The sequence below is a fragment of the Triturus cristatus genome, chromosome 2_1, assembly GCF_964204655.1.
Source record: "Triturus cristatus chromosome 2_1, aTriCri1.1, whole genome shotgun sequence".
In the NCBI taxonomy this organism is placed as follows: Eukaryota; Metazoa; Chordata; class Amphibia; order Caudata; family Salamandridae; genus Triturus; species Triturus cristatus.
In genome coordinates, this window is record NC_140581.1 from 871,475,546 (window position 1) to 871,499,198 (window position 23,653).

The following is a 23,653-nucleotide window of genomic DNA, read 5'->3' on the forward strand; positions in this document are numbered from 1 at the left end:
CGGCGAATGGCTATACAGGTTGTGTTTGTGTATTTAGAGCAGACGATTGTCACGCCATCATAAACACCTTTTAATAACTCTGTGTGTGTGTGTGTGTGTGTGTTTGTAGGTGGCTCTGTGGGTGGCTCTATTTGTGTGTGGGTTGCTCTATGTGAGTGGCTCTCTGTGGATGGCTCTGTGTGAGCGGGTGGCTCTATTTGTGTGTGTGGCTCTGTGTGTGGGTGCAAATGCAATAGGTCTCGCATTTGAGAGTGATTAAGCTATTGACAGTGTAAATAACAATGCCGTTTCTTTAAATGTTTTAAAAACATAAACAAAAATAATGTCATGAGCAATGCCAATAGCTCTAACTTTAACAATGCAGAGACCGTTGCATTGTAAATGCTTGTTACACATTCAAAGGAGTAAGTGGAGACCGAATTACTTGTGGTGCCCTTCCCCAAGCCTGCCCCAAATATGACAAAAAGTGGGATGGGAGATATGAACATGGTTGCATATTTTTGTGTAACTACCGTTAAATTGTGTAATTTCAGTTGTGTTCAATTGTCTCTTTTTAAACATACTCAGACACATGAACACTAGCATTATGTCGGCAGACCTGTCGCCATTGAAGATGTCCACAGTAAGATCCTTTTCCAGAAGTGAGGAGTGGGACATCAACAATGATTTCGAGCCCCCTTCTTGTTAGTTTTGATAACTACTACCTTTAATTACCATGCACTTCCCAGCTCATACCTTACCTTGCTCCAATTTTCCTGGGTGACCCATTAAACCCAGAGGTAATAAGCCTATTACAGCAGAGTAGCTGCTTGTGATTTTGTGAACTGATGTCTCTTATCACCCATCTTAAGTTGGGCACAGGTCTCTGGGTTTACTGGCACGACTGAAAATATGCAGGGGGCTGCCAGTCAGGGGAGGCTCCTCCATGTGGGCGGAGGAGCGTCGCCCCACTGCTTTCTTGCAGTGCGAGAAACAGTAACATAAAATGGTATAAATACCATTTAATGTTACTGCTTCTTGCACTGTGAGAAAGCAGAAGGGTTTGGTTGGGGGCGGGCATGTGGGCAGTCCTGCAACAGGGCAGGGTAGGAGTGGCTAGCCCAACGTTGCAGGCCGTGACTGATTGGTCGGCCCTCTAGGGCTGACCAAAACAGTCATTCACACTCTGCCATTTTCTCCATGTAGGCTACATGCAGCCTACATGGAGAAAATGGCCTCCCCATAGGGGCCTGCCTTAGCGCCGTCCCCACCAATCACAACACTGCCATTGCAACGTTGTGATTGGCTTAGGGGAGGGGAGGGAGGCAGCCTGCTTCCTGAGAGGAGCAGAGAAGCAGAGAAAACGCGGGACCGGATTAGGCTGTCTAAGGTAAAAAAAATGTTTTAATTAAAATTAAACCTTCCCCTCAACCCCGCGCAAACCCCTCCCTGCACGACCCCCCAACCACCAGTCATCCCGGCCACGACTGCTGCCAGTGCATCAGACAACCACATGTTCAAGCCATTTGTTTCTAGTGATGGCTGTGTTACAACAAACAAATGATGGACGGAATGCTGACAATGCATACATTCTCCCCCAGTCAAGAGATCTGGGTTAAATCCATCGTTCTTTTGCCCACTACACCACCCCAGTATAGACATGGCCATATGCAAATCAGTCTTGACCCTGTGCCTCATGGGAACAGTCCAGCCCGAACTGCCAAGCCATGTCTTCCCTGGACCGGAATCAAGCATCCTAGGACCGGTTTCTGGCTAACAGCCGTCATCAGCCAGGATAGCTTGACTCCAGTGGCGTAGTGAGCACGGGTCCCACGTCTGGGAATACCCATCCCACTTAGGGCGAAAAGCGTTACAACAAACAAATGATGGACGGAATGCTGACAATGCATACATTCTCCCCCAGTCAAGAGATCTGGGTTAAATCCATCGTTCTTTTGCCCACTACACCACCCCAGTTTAGACATGGCCATATGCAAATCAGTCTTGACCCTGTGCCTCATGGGAACAGTTTAGCCCGAACTGCCAAGCCATGTCTTCCCTGGACCGGAATCAAGCATCCTAAGACCGGTTTCGCACTAGCATGGGAGTGGGTGTCATAAGCATCAGATGTAGTTTTATATAGCGCAAATTCGACCTGAAGGTATTGAAACGGTTTATATGAGCATCAATTACCTTACATAAAGTCACGCTCATTTTTTTAGGCACGGGAAAATTAAAGTGATTTGCCCAGGATCACAGGATGTGGAGCTGACGCCGATGTCATGTTCCCCAAGTCCAAAGTCTGCAGCTCTGCCTGTTACGTCACATCCACTCTCAGATTCAGATGAATGCATTATGGGAATGTTTCCTATGACCGTTTCTGCTTTATAGAAGGCTGTATTGAGTAGTGCTCGCTCACCCCCCAAGTTGGAACCGTTTTGCTCGTCCATTAAAAGTCTCGATAACTATTAGACGTTGCGGGATCTTTCCCGGAGCAGAGTTTTGCACACTGGCCAGTTTACTTTTGCCCTGGAAAGAGCGTGTCCTGCTGGGCAGTCAGGGCAGAACTAAAAATAAAAATGAGTGCCGATGAGTGCCACCTGCAACCACCGGTTCACATTTACCGGTGTGTGTGTGGTGTCAGTGTTATGCCGTTATGTGTGCTGCGAAATGCACGCATGCGTTGTGGTTGTGTTAACTATTGTGTTAGGATGATTTTGGATATAGAAATGCGTTTAAGCGTTGAGCGCGGTTCCTTATGCCAACGACGGTGCACTCATATGCACAAATGTGTGTTTGTTGAAGTTTGTGTGCCTTTCTTGTGCGTGCTTGTAAGGCTGTAAGAAAATAAAACTTTATTAAAGATAATAAAAACCCTAATGTGTATCCGTGCTTTGCGGCGAATGGCTATACAGGTTGTGTTTGTGTATTTAGAGCAGACGATTGTCACGCCATCATAAACACCTTTTAATAACTCTGTGTGTGTGTGTGTGTGTGTGTTTGTAGGTGGCTCTGTGGGTGGCTCTATTTGTGTGTGGGTTGCTCTATGTGAGTGGCTCTCTGTGGATGGCTCTGTGTGAGCGGGTGGCTCTATTTGTGTGTGTGGCTCTGTGTGTGGGTGCAAATGCAATAGGTCTCGCATTTGAGAGTGATTAAGCTATTGACAGTGTAAATAACAATGCCGTTTCTTTAAATGTTTTAAAAACATAAACAAAAATAATGTCATGAGCAATGCCAATAGCTCTAACTTTAACAATGCAGAGACCGTTGCATTGTAAATGCTTGTTACACATTCAAAGGAGTAAGTGGAGACCGAATTACTTGTGGTGCCCTTCCCCAAGCCTGCCCCAAATATGACAAAAAGTGGGATGGGAGATATGAACATGGTTGCATATTTTTGTGTAACTACCGTTAAATTGTGTAATTTCAGTTGTGTTCAATTGTCTCTTTTTAAACATACTCAGACACATGAACACTAGCATTATGTCGGCAGACCTGTCGCCATTGAAGATGTCCACAGTAAGATCCTTTTCCAGAAGTGAGGAGTGGGACATCAACAATGATTTCGAGCCCCCTTCCTTTGATTCCTACTTTTAGCCATGATCAGGGCCAGCTTTAGTGCGGTGGTGCCCGGTGCGACACTCTTTTTCATATGTTAGAAATCAGGTCTCTAGTTGGCAGAGGTATGTACCCTATCCAAGTAGGGACTACAATCCTAGTCAGGGTAAGTAGTGGTGGCTCCTCCATAATGGCGGAGAAGCGACGCCCCACTGTCTGTCTCAGAGCCAGCAAATGTAAATGAAAACGATGTTCTTGCATCATTTTAATGTACATTTCCTGGCTCTTAGCCAGCGGTGTTTGGAGTGGCTGGGCCGAGATATGGGAGGGGGAGGAGGAGTGCTAGTGCACTCCCTAAGGGCTCATATGTATTTTGGCGGGCCGTCTCAGGCCGACAAAAAAACACATGCGCACTTATGTTTTCTCCAGCCCAGCTGCATTAAGCAGCCGGGCTGGAGAAACCACACAGACTCCCTGGTCTGAGCAGGGCATCTTTTTTGCCTGCTCAAACCGATCCTCGCGCTGCGTTGCAGGGTGGGGATTGAACAGGGAGTATGTACCAGGGGCTTCTGGGACCAGCAGGCCAGAAGACTAGAGGCGGCGTGAGGAGACGGACGCTGGACCGGCCGTCGGAAGCCAAAAGGTACATTTTTAAAAATATATTCAATCCCCCCGCCGCCCCCACCCCTCCGCACGATGCTTCCCGATGCCTTCCTGCTCATGGAATCTGAACAATGTGAGTACCGGCACAAGCTCAGATATCAGTGATGGACTATTTAAGTTTGTGCTTTGTTGCATGCTTTTTCAGCAAAGGCATTTAGAAAATTATAAAGTCATTTTTATAAATTATGAATGTCAACTAACGGCAAGTGAAAATATAAAAATAGCCAAATAAGAACATCTTGTGACCCCACCTGCCCCACCACACTTCATTTATGGCGGCCGCAGCTGAGGTTAAGTCACAACACAATCACAAAGTATCCTGTGCTCACCCCCTGGTAGCTTGGCACCCAGTAGGCAGGCTTAACTTTGAAGGCATTGTGTAAAGTATTTGTGCAATAACCCATACAATGACACAGTAAATACACCACAAAAGACTCCACAACAGTTTAGAAAAATAGACAATATTTATGTGAGTAAAACAAGACTTATACGATCAAAATCCTTCAAGTAGAGGTCGAGCTATTGAATGCTGAAGAAATAAATGCAATAAAGCACTTAGAAACAGGTAGCGCTACAAAGATGACTTCAGGTTGCGAGGTGCAAATACATAGTTCCGACCGACAGCAATGGAGTGCGGGTCGGCTACAGGGACTTACTTGGGCCAGCTGAACACAGCACCTTGGATCCTGGGGCGCAGTCTGCGCAGCAAGGCTTTGCGTCGCCTGGCATCGGTTCCAAGAGCTGTCAACTATGGAGCGAGGTTTTTGCAGGGCTTTGTGGGGCTTCACGCTGCATTGCATCGGATTTGGCAGAAACTCAGCTGCAGAATCCACTTCTGAGGCCCAGAATACAGATGGGGCTTCTCAGGCAAGGGTAGGACTCACAGAAGGCAGAGTCCAGCAGCACCAGCAGAACTGTAGGAATTATTTTATGTCCCTGAGACTTCAGAAACAGGAGGCAAGCTAACAAGCCCTTGGAGATTACTTTGGAGGGAAGGCAGAGTTCAGATCTCCTTCAGGAGAGTCAGAGAGCAGCAGGTCACAGGGCAACAAGCAGGCAGCAGTCCTTCCAGGAAAGCAGTCCAGTTGAGTCCTTTGAGCAGCACTGCAGTTCTTCTGACAGAGATTCAGTGTAGGTCCAGATGTGTTTGATTTGGGAGGGTCAGAGACCTGTTACGTATACCCAAATTTGCTTTTGGTGTGGGGAAAAGTTTAAAGACTGGTTTTGAAGTGCACAAGCACCCCTTTCAGGCCAGTCCTCTCTGCTAGGTTATCTATTGGCGATCAACAGTCATTTGTGCGTGGTCAGGTCACTAGTGTATGTCCCGGTGTGAGCCCTCTTTCCTTCCCTCTTCCCAGGCCGGCCATTGGAATGCAGATTTATGCAGAGGGGTGTTGAGCCAACCCTGGCCATCCTGGTTTTATGGCTGTTGGGGAGGAATGCATGACTGGGAACTGCCACCCCATCCAGATGTGTATTGGAGACTGGCTAGAGTTCACATAGGGCAAAGTTAAGAGCAGAAAATGCCCACTGTCTAAAAGTGACATTTCTGCACTAGTAGAGTTACATCTTACCTTACCAGCAAAGTGTATTGATCACTACTATTCCACTCATACCAAACATGATAAAGCTACTCCCCTCGGATCATAAATTACCACTTGGAAGCACGTAAGGGAATTCCCAATGCTAGTCTATGACGGGAGTAGGACTCACCATAGTGAAAAACGAAAAAGGATGTTTTTCACTATCAGGACATGTAAAGTATACAGGCACATGCACTTCCCTTTGCTTACATAGCACCCAGCCCTCTGGGTTGCAATGGGCCGTCCTTAAGTGTGACTTACATGTAATAAAAGGGGAGTTCAGGGCTTGGCAAGTAGTTTTACCTGCCAAGTCTATGTCTATGTCTATGTCGGTGATTCATAAAGCACAACTGTTACTCCGAGGAGAGTCCTGGCGCTATAGCAAAGGAGCCGTCTGTAGGCAGGAAAGGAGAAGAGTCTAAGTGGAGGAAAAGAGCCAGGTCAGTGAACTGCACGCGCAGGCCCTGCCATGGAAGGCCTGAGACATGGTTAGGGGGCTACTTAAGGTGGCGACACAATCAGTGCAGCAGGCCCACTGGTAGCATGTACTTTACAGGCCCTCGGCACCCTGGGCACCTGTGGTGTATGTTACTAGGGACTTATAAGCAAATTAAATATGCCAATTGGGTACGATCCAATGTTACCATGCTTTAGGGTAGGGAGCACTTTAGCACTGATCAGCAAGCAAAAATGGGTACTGAAACCGGAGGAAGGCAGCAAAAAACGTTGGGGGACCCCCCCCCCCCCCCCCCCCCTCCGCAGGCTGTCAGGTCTAACAGGCACCCTCCTCCATGACCTTCTCCTAATATTCCCTCACTACCACCCAGAAAAAGTTACCCTCATCTCACCAGAGCTACTCACTCACATATAATTTGTTTTAGAGGACAGGTGAAGGCTGTCTTTACTAATCCACTCAGCTAGCCACATAAAATACAGATCTGTTCTTTGCAGCAGGCATATGAACCCTCTGCACTACTTAATGGAGCCGCAGCTGCCACTAGACAAACTCCAATCTCTCTCAAGCAGGAACATTAATCAGGAGAGTTATCTCGACATTTTTATTGCTGCCTGAAAGCTGGACGCACAAGGAACTCTGCAGTAGGTGGATTTGAAATCGTAAGGCCGCGATTTTACTGGTTGCCCTTTTTTCTTTCACTATAATTACTTCAGTTCTGTCAGCGTGATAGTGACTGTCGTCCTCCAGGAAAAAACTAAATGTTCCTCTTAAACAGAGCCTGGGCCAGGCCCCCTGACATCCTGACATCTGCTCATGTCCCACCCCTCTCCGCCCCACAGTGTGGGAATAGCGTCACAAGATTGATTTGATTGACAGGAGACAAGAGAACAATTTTGGGAGAGTGAGCTAAGCGAGAGGAAATCAGCACCTTTCTTGTTTTTGTACACATATTATTTTCATTTACACAGTTCCATAACTCAACTCTACAGCTGCCTGATGTACAAAAGTAGTGGTAAAAATAATGCTTTATTTAGAGTAAATTCTAGATTTGAATTTTAACCTAAGACCAACCGTTGTTCCAGGTATTTTCAGTTTATTCAAATTAATGTGTAAATTATATGATACAAAACGAACGTAATAAAATACAACAAACATTGTAAGCAGGTTGTTTGTTTTTTCTATGCTGAATAAAGAATTCGATTTTTCTATTGCAAGATACACTATCACTTTTGACCGGTGTTTATCGGTATGTAGACTATTGATATACCAGCGTTAATTGGCTAAAAATCCACTTTACTTCAGTCATGAAATCATACATCATTTGTGAAACCTTCTATAAAGTGCTTTAAGCAACCGATTTTACAGATAGACCATTTTATTATTTGGAAAATTCCTTTGACTTACTTATGGAACACTTCTGCCATCTAGTGTGCAATAATTATAGTGTTTTTCTTTCGGTCTGGAGCAAGTCAAGGTCTTTTGATTTCACTAATATGTATAATATACTTACATAGAGGAGCTTTAAACCACCTCTCTGCATCCATTGGCCTTGTTGTGTTATTCACATTTTGTTTCCGCCCACTACAGCATATAGCGTGGGGCAGTGTGTCAGCCTGCTTAAGCCACTGGTTAACTTCACTTGACAAAAAGACACATTTTTTTTTTTTGCATCTTTTATATAGCGCAAACTCGACCCGAAGGTATTGGAGCGCTGTACATGAGCACTGTATTTACATTACATATTCAGGCACGGGGAGATTAAGGGGCATATTTACAATAACTGGCGCATCCCTGCATATCAGCAGGGATGTGCCGGTTATTGTGCGCCTCAGCTCCGCCACCATGGATGCGCCGCATTTACAATGCGGCGCAACATGGGGCAAAAACGGCACAGATGCGTGACGCATCTGTGCCGTAAAAGTGGAGCTAAGTCCTGCTAATGCTGCGTCAATCCCTACGCCTGCTTCAGGCAGGCGCAGGGTTTTGACGCAGCATGGGTCTAAAAGTGACTGAGTGAAATCTTGTAGATTTCACTTTTAGGAGGCGTTCCTGCGCCGGAACACCCTCCCCTGCGCAGGAACGCCTACATGTGGCACAGGGCTTTACAACGTGACGCATCTCCCAGATGCGTCACGTTGTAAGTATCCCGCACCATGGTGCAGGATTTCGCCGCCGCTGCGTCACAAAAGTGACGCAACAGCGGCGTAAATGAGCCGCAAGGGGCTTGTAAATCTGCCCCTAAGTGATTTGCCCAGAATCACAGGATGTGGACGCGACCTCGAGGCTCGAACCCTGGTTTCCTGTACCAAAGTCGGCAGTTTAAACCGACGGACCACATCCTCATCCATGCGCACACACACAAGCTCTACGCTGTTCCTTTCTGTTTAAATGCTAGTTTTTTGGGCATTCTGTCACGGAAAGTAGAAGTATGAAGGGATGCATGTTTAGTCCCTTTCACTCACCCAGACAGTCTATCATCTGGATCACCTTAATGAGTTTATGACCTTTTGTAATGTAAGCATCTGTATGCCAGAAAAGGTATAATTCCCTCTAAAGTAGCTTCATTGTTATTAATGCTATATCGGAAATGCGATAGGAATACGCAAGCAACCATTAGCACCAGCATGAGACACAATATTGTTAGATTTTCACAGCAGGTGGATGGGGAGGATTTTCCATGTCTTGGCGGCGAGGTGGGAGAATGATCTTCTGCCAGTGGTCGTTCAGCGGATGCGTGGGACGGTGGCAAGTGCGAGGTCGGCGGAGCGAAGCTGGCGGTTCGGGTTCTCATGTCGGTGCGCCTGTTGGAGGGTTTCCTGATCGGGGGGAGGGTGTTTGTGCAGTGGTCAATCCATTGTCTGAAGTTGGTGGCTGCTGCGTCAGTATCGGAGGGCTCGGGTGGAGGGTCTCGGGCGAGTGTGGTGGTGAGCTGGTCTTTGGTGACTTTTTTCCAGCTGCGGTGCGGGATACTTTGCGGTTGGTTGTGTGCAGTGTGTTCCTCGAAGGAGAATTGGATGCAGTGGTGGTCGGTCCAGTGGAGTTCGGTGGTGTGGCTGAAGGTGACGTGGTCGCTAGCGTAGAAGATGGGGTCGAGCGAGTGACCGGCGGAGTGGGTTGGTGTCGTGATGAGTTGTTTGAGTCCGAGGTTGTCGAGGTTGTCGATCAAAGTAGTGGAGTTGCTGTCATTGGCGTTCGCGAGGTGGAAGTTCAGGTCTCCGAGGAGGATGTAGTCTGTGGAAGCGAGGGCGTGTGTGCTGATGAGGTCGGCTATGGATTCACTGAAGTGTGGTCGGGGTCCCGGGGGTCTCTTGACGAGTGTTCCTCTGAGGGTGGTGTTATGATCGGAAGTGTAGGTGTTCGGCCATGCTGAGGGAGTCTTTGGTGTTCGTTGAGATCCTGATGGTGTTCCTGTGGACGATGGCTATTCCTCCTCCCGGTTTGTTGTTGTTTCGGTCCCTGCGGGTGATCTTGAAGCCGTCCGGGATGGCTATGGCTATGTCGGGCGCCGAGGAGGTGTTCATCCAGATCTCTGTCAGGAAGGCGACGTCTGGGGCGGAGGAGTCGAGCAGGTCCCAGAGTTCAACGGCGTGCAGTTCTTTGATAGATTGAATCTATACCCCTTCTTTTTCACTTGTGTAATCCAGACTAATGGAGTGTATTACTATTCAACATAATTGCATATGTATGCACCGGTTGAGACTCTTTACCTTTCTTATCCTTCTGCTTCCCCTCCCCTTTTTTTTTGCTTTCTATATATTTTGAATTACACAACACCTCAACTAAAAATGGATTTATAACCTTTTACCCAACGTCTAATTGTAAACTGTTCACAACCATGCTGTAAACTGTAATGGACACATGTATCAGACGATATCTACTATGTATACGGTCTGTTCTAAACTGTTTTGTTTAACAAAGTTTTATGAAACTATAAAAAAACAATAAAAAAAAAATAAAAAAATCAATGCTATATCGGAAGCAATGCACGATGCAAGATGTTATAATACTCTCAGGGAGGTAAATGCAGTTATTCTAGACAAATATTATTAGTAGTCAATATAGCATAGCTACAGCAAAAGTAAAAAGCTGTGTGTGCTAAACACCCAATACCATACAAGCTATGGTATATCTAATAGGCTACAATTGTTAGAATAATCAATTTGGAAGTCCCTGGAAAACACTAACTGAATAGCTAATTGGAGATATGAATAATGTAATCACCGCTTTTTATGAGGAGGGTGAAAAAGACGACCATTTATAGAGGTACATATGGAAAATATTGACCTTGGATACAGAGGACGCTTGTGATTTATAGTTAGTGTAGTATTCTTAGACTCGCCATCATTTTTGAGTGGATTTCCTGATGGAGGCACATACCCAGATGATGGACCTGGCCCTCTCTGCAGGGTCATCCCAAATGTTTTGTCTTCACTCCTTTCATCTGTTGAACACGTTTTTGTTGGCTTCTAGGACTGCTAACCAGTGCTATACTGCTAGTACTCTTTCCGTAAAGCATGGTAAAAGTGACCTACACCTAATTGGCACATTTAATTTACTTGTATACCCTGGTATATATGGTACTGCATCCACCCACGAACTGTAAATTACATGCTACTAGTTGACCTGCAGCATTCATTTTACTACACACTAAAATAGCACTTTAACACACTTCTCAGGTCTGCTATTGCAAACTGGAGTGCAGTTCTAAACTGCTATTTCGATCTGACATTTTATCAGGCTTAAACCTTTCTTTTAAATACTAATAAGTGACCCTAAGGTAGGACCTAAAGGCTCAAAGGGCAGGCTGCATGGCATTTAAAAAGTAAGACATGTGGAGTTAAGTTTCAAATGTCCTAACAATGAAAAACTTCTAAAGTCATTTTTCAGTGTTGCAAGGCATATCTCTCCCATTGAGTAACACTGGGTTACCTTAATACATTTAATATTTGCTAACTTTGAATCGGCAGCAGATAGAGATATACTGTTGACACTCAAATGAACTGTAATTTCAAATCCTCTTTAATGGTAAAGTCAAATTTTAAGTTATCATTCTGTAACTGCCACTTTTAGAAACTTGGCAGTTTCTTGTTCAAACCATCTGTGCCTTCTACCAGTGTCCTGTGTCAGATGGCTGTGAATGACTTTGCTGGTGGGCTTTGTGTATTTCTCCCAGACAGTGACACAGGATTGTGATTGATGGGCCATCCTACCAGGATGGCTGAGGGTGGAGCTGTGTCCTGCCCTACTTACACTTCAAAGGACTTGCCACCTGCATACACAAAAGACCCTGACAGCAGCATATTGTCACCCAGACAATTTGGAGCACTAATACAGGAAGAGAAGAACTCTCCAGAACCAGATGTGGGGGTAGGACTGGGTGCCCCCCACCACACACAAAGGCTGGCATTGGACCTACATAGCCACTCATCAGAACACCCCTGTACCCGTGGACATTACAGAAAAATGATAGCCCTGCTGATTAAATACTGCCTTACTGTCTATAAAGGAAGACTGGACCTGCCTATCTCATGAATGCCAAATGGGTTAATTTGTGCCAAGACTCTGCCACCTATGATGACTGCCACCACGACCCTCGAGTGAACCTAACACTTCACACCACAGCAAACGCCAGTAACGACTGGCATCGCGAGATCTGTACTTCATGCTACAGCGACCACTGACAACTGGCAGTACAAGACCATCACTCCGAGCTACAGAAAAGACAGCCATCAGTGACCCTCAATGAGAAGCTATAGCACTGATTGTCTGCGCTGCCCGACCAACTCTTTGCGCTACAGCGACAACAGCTGGTGACACCCGGCCTGCTCTTCACGCTACAGTGACGATCCTCTGGGACACTCACCCTCTCTTCACGGCCGCCTCCCCTGTTAACGGAATCTTTGCACTGGACTTTGAGAAGGTAACTTTTTCAGCTGGTCCCTATATCTGACTCATGCTTCATCGTGGTTGGCCTGAACTTGTAAATTCCCCTTGGTCTAGCATGACCTGAAGACTAGAAATGGGACTTTTTGCTTCTAGGTGCTATTTTTACCTAAAGCTTTGAAATTGCATATCTCCGCTACTACCGATTGAAGTTTTGTTGTTCTGGAATCATTTTATTTATGAAAATGTGCTTTATTTATTTTTATAAATAGATTAGGAATGTTTGTGCATTGTGTTTTTTACTTTTCACCTGTTTGTGTGCTGCACTAAAGCTTTACATATTGCTTCTAAGTTAAGCTTGACTGCATTGTGCCCAGGTACCAGAGAGTTAAGCTCAGTTTAATTTAGTGATATTTTTGGCTCACCCTGACAAGGATTGTGGTTGTTGCCTGAGAGGGGCTTCCACACTTCTCAACCAATAACCCAATTTCTTACACCAGATGTCAAACATGTGTGTCCGGCTGTCATCAGTCATACTTGCATTCGTTTTCAGACTATTTTTGGTCAAGCAGCTGTGTATCTGCAATAGGCAATTTGCAAGGCTTGAGGAGGAGTCTGGACTGCCTGGACTGGAGTCCACCAAATATGGGGTGTTGTTGGTGGCAAATATAATGCTGAAAGACTGAATGTGTGAATGAGAGTGTTCAGTCGAAGCATGCAGGTCCAGAAGGGAGTGAATGAGTCTTCCATTGACCCCCAGCGATTCACTCAATTGTCACGCAGAGTAAGTGCCTGGTTTAGAGTTGGGTCGTAATTAAAAAAGAATTTGTGGAGGAAGTGCTAAGTTCATAGGAGAATGCACAGGTGAGAGGGGCTCCACTATAGTGTCTATGGTTGATGATAATTCACAGGGGGATACTTGTGTGCCTGAGCTGCACTCTCCTTGTGATGACCGTAACTCTGTCGAGGAGAGTCATCTCACAACTTGAGGGATGGGGGTTTTAAGGTATGTTTGCATGTATCCAACAGCATTTAAAATCTACCCCATCTCTTCTTACAGTATGTTCTTGCATTCTCTTCTAAGGCATTCATAGCTGTGAACCTAGAAGTAGAAACATCTAATAAATCCAGTAAGTAAGGATCACAAATTGTTTATCCTTGACAATATTAAGAAAGATTCCATGGCGGAGATGAATATGACACTTGTCATCTTTGCTAGATCTGATCACAGATCGATTCGCATAGGAAGTACCATGCCCTCTACACTCCCCCCGCCAGGAATATTTGCAAAAAATATATTTGATTATACTGGGCAAGGACTGCATTAGTACAGTTGTCCGGTATATCTCTATGTGTTCTACTAATCATTTTCCTTAGCCCCTCTTCCAAGGTTGAACTCAGGATGTTAGAGCTGACCCTGCCAATAGGAGGTTTCAGGAATGTTGCTTGTGGAAGGTAGAATGCCTAATCTTGCAGAAGATTTGCTCATGCGGTGCTTCACTTTTATCAGTAATACTAATGCTTCCTCCTATTGGTGGTACCAATCCAGTGCATACAACAGTTTGGAGTTGCTCCACTGAAAGACCATGAAGCAGGGTCACAAACAACTCAGGTCGAGTTAAAAAATAGGGGACAATCAAACATGGTTATTTTCCATTTAACAGGCGTCGGCAGCTCACAGTGGCAGCCATTAGAAGGTAGAATTGATCACGTCCCACATATTGTACCTCAAGTGATTTCTCTCAGGGAAAATGCAATATAAGGCACCAATGTCAGTAGGCGAAAGTATTAAGTCTGGGGCGGATTGTAGGGTTTGTGTTTGCTTTGAAGACAGCTTGACTACGGTGTTTAAAATGAAAGGTACAGGTACCAGAAAATATCATGGAACGTTGCTGGATCTCATGCAGGAGATATTGCTAAATTTGGAGGTGGTGACCAACTTTCCGCACTAAAGAAGCAGAGTGTAGGCACTATGGGGCATATTTACAAGCCACTATCGCCACCACAACATCACTCTTCTCAACGTTGTGGAGGCGATAGAGGCTTCGCCTTATTCACAAGGCGGCGTTAAGCCACTTACATGGCTTAACGCCGCCTTGTAAATAAGGCGCCCTTTCACGCTATACTTAGCATGAACGGGGTGGGCAATGGGTGTTGTGGTGGGCGTTCCACTGCAACACTCATTGATTTTGATGCTGCCCCATATTTACAAGGGTGGCATAAATATGGGGCAGTGCCAAAATTAAGACCAGGGAAAACCTGGTCTTATACTGGCACAGCAGGGAGAAATGTATAATTTCTCCTCGTTTTTTCAGTTTCCATGTGTGCTGCATTGTGCAAAACACAATTGATTGTTTATATGCAGTAAAGTGTCTCTTCCTGCACATAAACAATCATTAAAAAAAAATACGTTTTGCAAATTCTATGTGTGCTGAATTAAGCAGCACACATAGAAGTTTCAAACCGCCATTTCAGATTGTTTATGTACGGAATGGACACCTTCCTGCATATAAACAATCATTCCCCTCAACGCAGGCACCATTGCACTATGGCGCGAGAGTGCCTGCGTTGGCACTAGGCAGCTAAATTGGCACCAGTGCAGGGGGAAACGCAAGGCTGCACCGTATTCTTGTAAATACGGTGCAGCCCTGCGTTTCAGAAGTGGTGGAGCGTGGTGTTAAGCCAAGGAGACTAACACCGCGCTCCGCCACTTCCTTGTAAGTTTGCCCCTATGTATATGTGATTTCCATGATTACTGCTATAGAACTCAGGTTATCATAAATAATCCCGGATATCCAAATGAGAGTAAGATCAGGATCCCCCTTCCCCTTTGAAATAGATGGTTGATAGACCTGCTACATCTATAGCATAGGTAGAAAAGGACAAAGTGCGATTAGTGAAGTCAGATTGATAGAAAAATTGCAGGCAGCCATTAGTAAAGTAGGAAAGAGCAGGAAGACAGTGCAGGTGACAGTGAGTACTAAACTGATTGCAGTGAAGAAAAATATGAAAAGACTTATTATTGAGGTAAATAAAGCTAAACACCACATTTGAATATTCTGCAATGTATAAGCATTTACTAACCTTAAGCCCAGAATTTTTGCGCATCCTTAGCCGACCCATCCACATGTCGGTGAGAAGCATCTGGCTGCACGTGTGTGCGATGAAGTCCCGGTGCTTGGCTGCGACAGCCAGCTGTAGGCACGTGGCGTTACTCCAGTTCTTCAGCTCGTAGGTCAGGAGTTTCATGGCCAGCTGCTCATCCTGTTTGTAGGATTGGTCCAGCAACTCCACCGCCAATTGGCCGAATTCCCTGCAGCAGAGGGCCAATGGGGGTCTCATTAGTCTCAGTGCACTGCTGCACGAAATGCATATTAATGACATTTTTATAATTTCGTTTTATGCTCAGCCATTTATTAATTAAAAGAAACACCCTGTGCCAGAAACTCATGTTACTAAGATTCCAAGGAAAGGCCTGGCACCAGAGAATTCCCAAACTTTCAAAGTAGTTCTAGGGCATTCTTGGTTAAACACATATATTTCACTGACTTTCTTTCAAACTTTTGAGAAAGTATCAGCACACTATAAACTGCATTGATTACAATTGTATGTATCTGAATTAATCCATAATATTGGGGTCAATTAGCTTATTTGTACAAGATGAATGTACCTCTGGTGAAAAGCACGACTCCTAGGCTAGCCACTTACTCTGCACATCAATTACTCATGACTGCATTAAAGAAAAAGTAGGTCACGTGACACTCTTCACGAGAAAGGATGTTTTGTGCCATAAACGTCAAAAATGTAAATGTGTAACCAATCACTAACTAGATTCAGAGGATGCTGCTTTGGACAAGGCAGCCCTCAAAGCACCAGTGTTCTGCAAGGAAGATATGGAAGAGTTTATCCCATTTGTCAAAAGCAATGGCATCAACAGAGCTAAAGCAACAGAACATAATGCACGAGCTAACTGCAGATAGAAATATGCATTGGCAAAGCCAATAGGTCTGGCGCCTTTTTCCATTTTTTACAACATACACATAATGTCTCTCATACATGCCCACATCACCCTTTCTCTTACAGGCACCCACACAACATTGTCAAATACCCAGTCACACAAGAACATCATGGTAGTGATAGTTTTGGTAGCAGTCTTTATGGTGCTAGTAGTGGTGGTGATGGTGGTAGTTTTGCTGGTGATTGTTGTCATCATGTTGGTTAGTGCTGCTGGCGAGCGGTGGGCATAGTGCTGGTTTTAGTGGCTGTGCTGGTGATGTATGAAGATGATTGTTATTGTGATGAGGACTGCAGTATAGAGAGTGGTGGTATAGTAGTAGTGATGGTGTTGACAATGATGGTGGAGAGGGTAGTAGCAGCAGTTGCAGTAGTGAGGATAAAGGTCATAGTGGTAATAGTGGTGGTGCTGATGATAATTTCATATCAATAACTAGCACCTAATTTACAAGCATCTTAAAGGCAGTTTAGATCCTGGTTTTTACTCTCTTAATAGTCATGAATATTAAATGAAGTCATTCAGAACATGAGAATCATCTACCAATAGAAAATTACACATAAATAGTAAATTTTTGTACCGTGAAAATTATATAGGTATTTTGCTACTCTTGCAAAGAGGGCTACCATGTTTAACCATCTTCCACCTTAGCCCACTGAAGTAACTTGTCTGCTGTCATAGTTGCATATTCCTCACAAGCAAGTACAGGATGTATGACAGAACCACACCTGCCATTACCACGCATGCCTTTACAACGCTCCAATTACTACGCGTATGCCTTTACCACACATGCCTTTACAAAGAAAATGTATGTATTCTGCAGGTAATTACACACACACATATGCACCTGTATGTATATATCTATCTATATATACATATATATATAAACATACATATATATATTAACTTATCAACCCCCAACCCTTAAACTCACCCACCCTAAACAATAAAAATACAGTTGCCACCCAAATGCCCTTACCAACCCTAAACCCCTAAAAAAACATGCCACCCAAATACCCTCACCCACCCTAAACCTGAAAAGCACTGTTGCTATCTAAATACCCTTACCAACTTTAAACCATAAAAATGCCCTTGCCAACCAAATGCCTTTACCCACCAAAACCCTAAAAATACCCTTTCCACACAAATTCGTTTACCCACCCTAAACCCTAAAAATACTCTTGACACGCAATTACCTTTACCAGCTCTAAACCCTAGAAATGCCCTTGCAATCCAAATACACCCACCCACCCTAAACCCTAAAAATACCCTAGCCTCCAAATACTCTCACCCACTCCTAAACCGTGAAAACACCCTCACCTATAGGTATATATATATAGTTATATATATTCACTGAAAAAACCATAGGTTTCAGGGGCGTTATAGTTAGCTGGACTTTTCACTCGTACAAAACCATTGAAATTCCCCCATAATAGTTAGTTCAGCTAACTATAACTCGCGCGCCCACAATGCACTGTTGATGACATCACATATTACATCACTCATGACATGGTCAGTGACATCACTCATGACATCACTGATGACATCTCAAATGACATCACTGATGACATCATCCAGTGAATGTGTGTTTTTCTGAAAATTACATATGTTTTATATATGTATATCTCAAGGTCGATGGAAGAATAAATGGGTATATAAGTGTCTAAATGGATGATTTGTTTTTGAAAAATTGATTGTATAACTGACTGATTAAGTGTATCTTAGTGAATACATGGCTTAGTGAGTAATGTTTAAATATGTAAATATCTGTATCAGTCTCTCACTTTGTGTATAAGTGGCTGCATGGGTTGGTGAGTAGCTACATGAGTGTCTATATAGGTTATTATTTGTTTTTTTGAGTATCAGTATGAGTGTCTGAGTGTCTGTATGGTTCGGTGGGGGGTATTATGTAGTGCATAGGTGCATGAATGAGTGACTCACTGTTTGTATGTGTTGAAGACAGCATGTGTGCAGGACTGTATGGGTGGATGAGTGTGTGCATGGGTGTGTTAGTGAGTGAATGACTGTCTCAATAGTGTCTTTATGAGTAACTACATATGTTTTAAACTAGTATATGTTACTATTGGTGTATATAAGTGAGTATATGAGTGAGAGATTGAAAGAGTTCCTGTATGAATAAGTATGTGTTTCTATAAATGATTGTTTAAAAGACTAAGTATGTGTAAGTTTCTGTAGAAGTAAGTGTGGTGGTGTGTGTATAACTGTATATGCAAGTAAATGGATGTTTGATTCTTTATTAGCATGAGTGACTATGTGTGTGAGTAACTCTATGGATGAGTGGCATTGTGTAACAGGATGTATAGGTGTATGAGTACATATGATGAGTGAGTACATGTATGAGTGACTGTATAGGACTGTTGGTGAATGAGTGGATGTGTATGTGGATCTTAGAATTACTGAATAGGTTGTTGTAACTGGTATTGGTATGTCCATTGTTTTGAACATTTTAGTTTCTATTTTTGAATGTGTGTATCAAAGGTTATATTAGGGGGAGAGGAGGTCTGCCACTCTATCACAAGGATGATGTCATCAGTGATGTCATTTGAGATGTCATCAGTGATGTCATGAGTGATGTAATATGTGACGTCATCAGCAGTGCTTTGCGGGCGTGCGAGTTATAGTTAGCTGAACTAACTATAACAGGGGAATTTCAATGGTTTTGTACGAGTGAAAAGTCCAGCTAACTATAAGCCACTGAAACCTATGGTTTATTCAGTGAATTTCTAAGGTTTTTTAAATGCTAATTCCTAACTATAACGTGCCTTAAACCTATGGTTTTTTTCAGTGAATTTCAAAGGTTTTTTAAATGCTAATTTCTAACTATGCCTACAGAGATAGGACATGTGAAGAAAGAAGAAAAAACGCACAGTAAGAAAAAAAAGAAATGCAGAAAGAAGCAACAGAAGTCCTCAAAGACGGAGAAAAGTGCAGGAAGAAGGATAACGTGCAGAAAGAACAAACAGAAGAGCAGAAAGAAGCCTTGTTGCAAAATCATTCTGTACCCTCAACTTTTTCAGGCGGATACTGGTGGTAAATGAGTCTGACTAACCAGTCCTAGAGCCAGTGCTATGTTAAAAGACACTCAGAATACAGTGAAAACAACTACATACACTAGGGAACACTATGCGTTGGGGTCCCCCTGTGATTAGCATGACCTCCTCTGTAAGCCCCTAGTATATAAATGGGCAGGGGATTAAAACTACCTCTTAAAATGCGCCACAGGGCGTGTTTGCACACGTCACCTCAGGCCCCGTCCCCTCCCTTCACCACTGTGTAAACACGCCCTGTGGCCGTTTTTAGTTGGGAGATTAAGTTCATTTGAATCCTGAGGGTCCCTAGGGTCCAACTAGCTCACTAGGTACCTCCAGTAAGCACCACAGAGCTGCGTTGCAGAGAGGTGTAAAAAGTGGCACGGCCTGGACCACCTCTCTGCAACACAGCTCAGTGGCGCTTACTGGAAGCACCTGGTGGGCTAGTTAGCCCCCAGGGGCCCTCAGGATTGAAGGGGAATTATTTCCCCAACTTAAAACACGCCATAGTGCGTGTTTGCACACGTCACCTCAGGCCCCGTCCCCTCCCTTCCCCACTGTGTAAACACGCCCTGTGGACGTTTTTTAAGTTGGGAGATTAAGTCCCCTTGAATTCTGAGGGTCCCTTTGGGCAAAATAGCCCACTAGGTACGTCCAGTAAGCGCCATTGCAGAGAGGGGTAAAAAGGGGCACAGCCTGCACCACCTCTCTACAACGCAGAGCAGTGGCGCTTACTGAAAGCACCTGGTGGGCTAGTTTGCCCCCAGGGTCCCTCAGGACTGAAAGGGAATTATTTCCCCAACTTAAAACGTGCCACAGGGCGTGTTTGCACACGTCACCTCAGGCCCCGTCCCCTCCCTTCACCACTGTGTAAACGCGCCCTGCGGACGTTCTAAGTTGAGAGATTAAGTCCCCTTGAATCCTAAGGGTCCCTAGGGTCAAACTAGCCCACTAAGTACCTCCAGTAAGCACCACAGAGCTGCGTTGCATAGAGGTGTAAAAAGGGGCGTGGCCTCAGAACACGTGTCTGCAACGCAGCTCCCTGGCGCATACTGGAGATATCTGTTGGGCTAGTTGGCCCTCAGGGACCCTCAGTATTGAAGGGGAATTAATTGCCCAACTTACAACTGGCCAGGGGGCACGTTTGCAGAATGCTGCAAGGAGGAGGCGTGGCCTCCGGCGCGATGCCAGTCTTTTATTTATTTTATTTTTTTAAGAAGGGGGGCTATGTGGCCCCCCTTCTTTTTCTAATTTATTGGCCCTGGGGACCCCATTCCCCAGGGCCTGCACCCTAATTTTTTTTGTTGAAAAAAATACATTTGGCCCTCCCAAGGCCTTAATCGGCCCCGGGGACCCCAACCCCCGGCTCATGGCCTTTTTAAAAAAAAAAATTCTTTAGGAGGGGGGCTGCGTTGCCCCCCTCCTCAGGCCACTTATGGCCCCAGGGACCCCATCCCCCGGGGCCGGCCTTTGTTTTTTATTATTATGTTTTTAAATATATTTATAGAAACACCTAGGACATGCTGGACAAACCGTATGTACCTATCACCATGACGATTTGCGTGATATTAATTAAAAGGCGACTATGCATACAATGAATCCACGTGGAATGTATTTACACCGCTAGTGAAGCTCTGACGTGTCTGACGCCCTACCGTGCCTAATCCCGGCGCCCCCGCCGGTGGGTACTCTCCAAGTAGATACCCTTGTCAATTATTTATACAAACATGTGTAGCTATTGACGGGCACATTTAATACACACGCACACCAAGCCATTCAAAGGGGATTTGACAAAAATTCGACCAAACTATGCAAAAAAACCCCTCACGGTTAATAAAACACACATCCACCGCCGGATGTGTAATACTTTTTATTTTACTCTCTGGAAAGGAGACAAACCTCACTTGAGAGTCACAGCGTGCTCCTGGCTGAGCCCAATGCTGTGTTACACCCACCAGTGCCCGCCGAGTGCCACACACCTCTGTGTTGTATTCCACTAGCTAGTGCTTATGCTATGACACTCTCTAGCCCATGTGCACTGTAACACTACCCCGTGAATATGTCATGCCACACTTGCCTTCGCACGGGTTATATTGCCCCATCTAACGTGCCTTCCTCGACGCCTATGTTATAACGCACAGCGCTATGCCATACATATTACAATCTGGGATCCATATCTTTGTCACAGTGCATATGCAACGTTACACTCCCCAGCACATATTTTATATTGCAAATTTAGAGACTTGTTAGGTTACACAACACTGCCCTGTGCATATTACACTCCAAGGCGCATATCGCACAGCACGCGCTAGTGCCTGTGCTATCTCGCGCTCTCCAATGAATCTGTCATTGCGCACAATGTATTGCATATTATATTTCACGCCCTGGTTCATCTTATATCACACTTTTTGGTGCATAGTTTATACCATATACTATATCTAGTTTTCATTTTCAATCGTGCTCTCAGGACTATGTTCTATATAACACTGCATCCACCTACACTTTTCACGGGCATTACATTTTGCGATGGGGGTGGAGGGTCAGGGGGTGTTTCTGCCAAGTGAGCCCGGAGTCACAGTCTCAAACGTCCTCTTCTTCCTGAATAAAAGTGAGATGATGCTGCATACTTGTTCATATTTTAAGTAGTTCGCACAGACACACATTTTAAAAATAATAACGTTCCTAATACCCACCTTCTCTGAACAGTTAGCTTGCTGCCCCATCCACCTCCCCCCTATCCTCTGTTGTCTGAATCCATGGACTAGCCTCCTCCCTCCTGTCATGCATGGTCTGATGTGCTGCCACTGCCCTCCATTTAGCATGATGTACCAGTCCACTCCTCCTGCCCTCCATTGCCCAATTCTATGGCCCATCATTGACCTCCTGCTTAGCCTCTGTGCTTAGCTTGCTGCACCTATTCTCCTTCCCCCTGCTCTCCGATGTCTTTGTGCATGCCCCTGCTCCATCCTTTTTGCCCACCATGTTCCATGGTCCTGCCACTCCTATCTACTCTGAGTGTTCTGTTGAGCTGCAACTCCCCTCCCACCTGCCTAGCATTGTCAGATGACTGTAACCTGCCCCTGCCACCTCCACCCTGCCTGTCCACATGCCATGCCCCTATTTCCTTCCTCCTGTCCTCCATGGTCAATTTTACTGCCACACCCTTCTGCCCTCCCTGGTCTGTTGTGCTGCAACTGCTCCTCCTGCCTGCCCCGCGCGGTCTATTGTGAGGCCCCTTCCCCTGAACTCTCTTGTCTGTGCCCAGGTCCTGACCCTCCCTTCTATCCTCCATGGTCCTTTGTGCATGCCCCTGCACCCTCCTTCTTGCCCCTCATAGCCATTGTGCTGCCACCTCTGAGGCGGAAGCCGGAGGCTTGTTCACTCGTCTTTTTAAAATTGTAATAATTGTGTTAGCTAATTTTAAAAAGCACTTTCAGCTATACAGAGCTCTCCTCTGTCCTGAGTACCTCCCCAGGCTTCCCACTGTCAGCGGATCGAGCGCTGCACCGGGGGCAAGTTCCCAGGGCCGCCATCGCTTCGAACGCGAGGCCACGCCCACACGTCAGGCCACGCCCACTTCTGGACCTATAAGAAGTTCTGATTGAGAGCGCCTTCATTAGGATTGTTTACCTCTGAGGCGGAAGCCGGAGGCTTGTTCACTCGTCTTTTTAAAATTGTAATAATTGTGTTAGCTAATTTTAAAAAGCACTTTCAGCTATACAGAGCTCTCCTCTGTCCTGAGTACCTCCCCAGGCTTCCCACTGTCAGCGGATCGAGCGCTGCACCGGGGGCAAGTTCCCAGGGCCGCCATCGCTTCGAACGCGAGGCCACGCCCACACGTCAGGCCACGCCCACTTCTGGACCTATAAGAAGCGCTGATTGAGAGCGCCTTCATTAGGATTGTTTACCTCTGAGGCGGAAGCCGGAGGCTTGTTCACTCGTCTTTTTAAAATTGTAATAATTGTGTTAGCTAATTTTAAAAAGCACTTTCAGCTATACAGAGCTCTCCTCTGTCCTGAGTACCTCCCCAGGCTTCCCACTGTCAGCGGATCGAGCGCTGCACCGGGGGCAAGTTCCCAGGGCCGCCATCGCTTCGAACGCGAGGCCACGCCCACACGTCAGGCCACGCCCACTTCTGGACCTATAAGAAGCGCTGATTGAGAGCGCCTTCATTAGGATTGTTTACCTCTGAGGCGGAAGCCGGAGGCTTGTTCACTCGTCTTTTTAAAATTGTAATAATTGTGTTAGCTAATTTTAAAAAGCACTTTCAGCTATACAGAGCTCTCCTCTGTCCTGAGTACCTCCCCAGGCTTCCCACTGTCAGCGGATCGAGCGCTGCACCGGGGGCAAGTTCCCAGGGCCGCCATCGCTTCGAACGCGAGGCCACGCCCACACGTCAGGCCACGCCCACTTCTGGACCTATAAGAAGTTCTGATTGAGAGCGCCTTCATTAGGATTGTTTACCTCT

At 45.4% G+C, this 23,653-nt stretch overlaps 1 protein-coding gene across 1 annotated transcript in view; it reads right to left on the reverse strand.

Moving 5' to 3' along the window:
- The window catches only part of TRPM3 (transient receptor potential cation channel subfamily M member 3), a 1,363,437-nt gene that overhangs the window by 147,133 nt on the left and 1,192,651 nt on the right, over positions 1-23,653 (reverse strand). Inside the window, exon 16 of the mRNA XM_085633017.1 lies at positions 15,208-15,436. Coding sequence (XP_085489143.1) covers positions 15,208-15,436 — 229 coding nt within the window. The remainder of the gene's footprint in view (positions 1-15,207; positions 15,437-23,653) is intronic.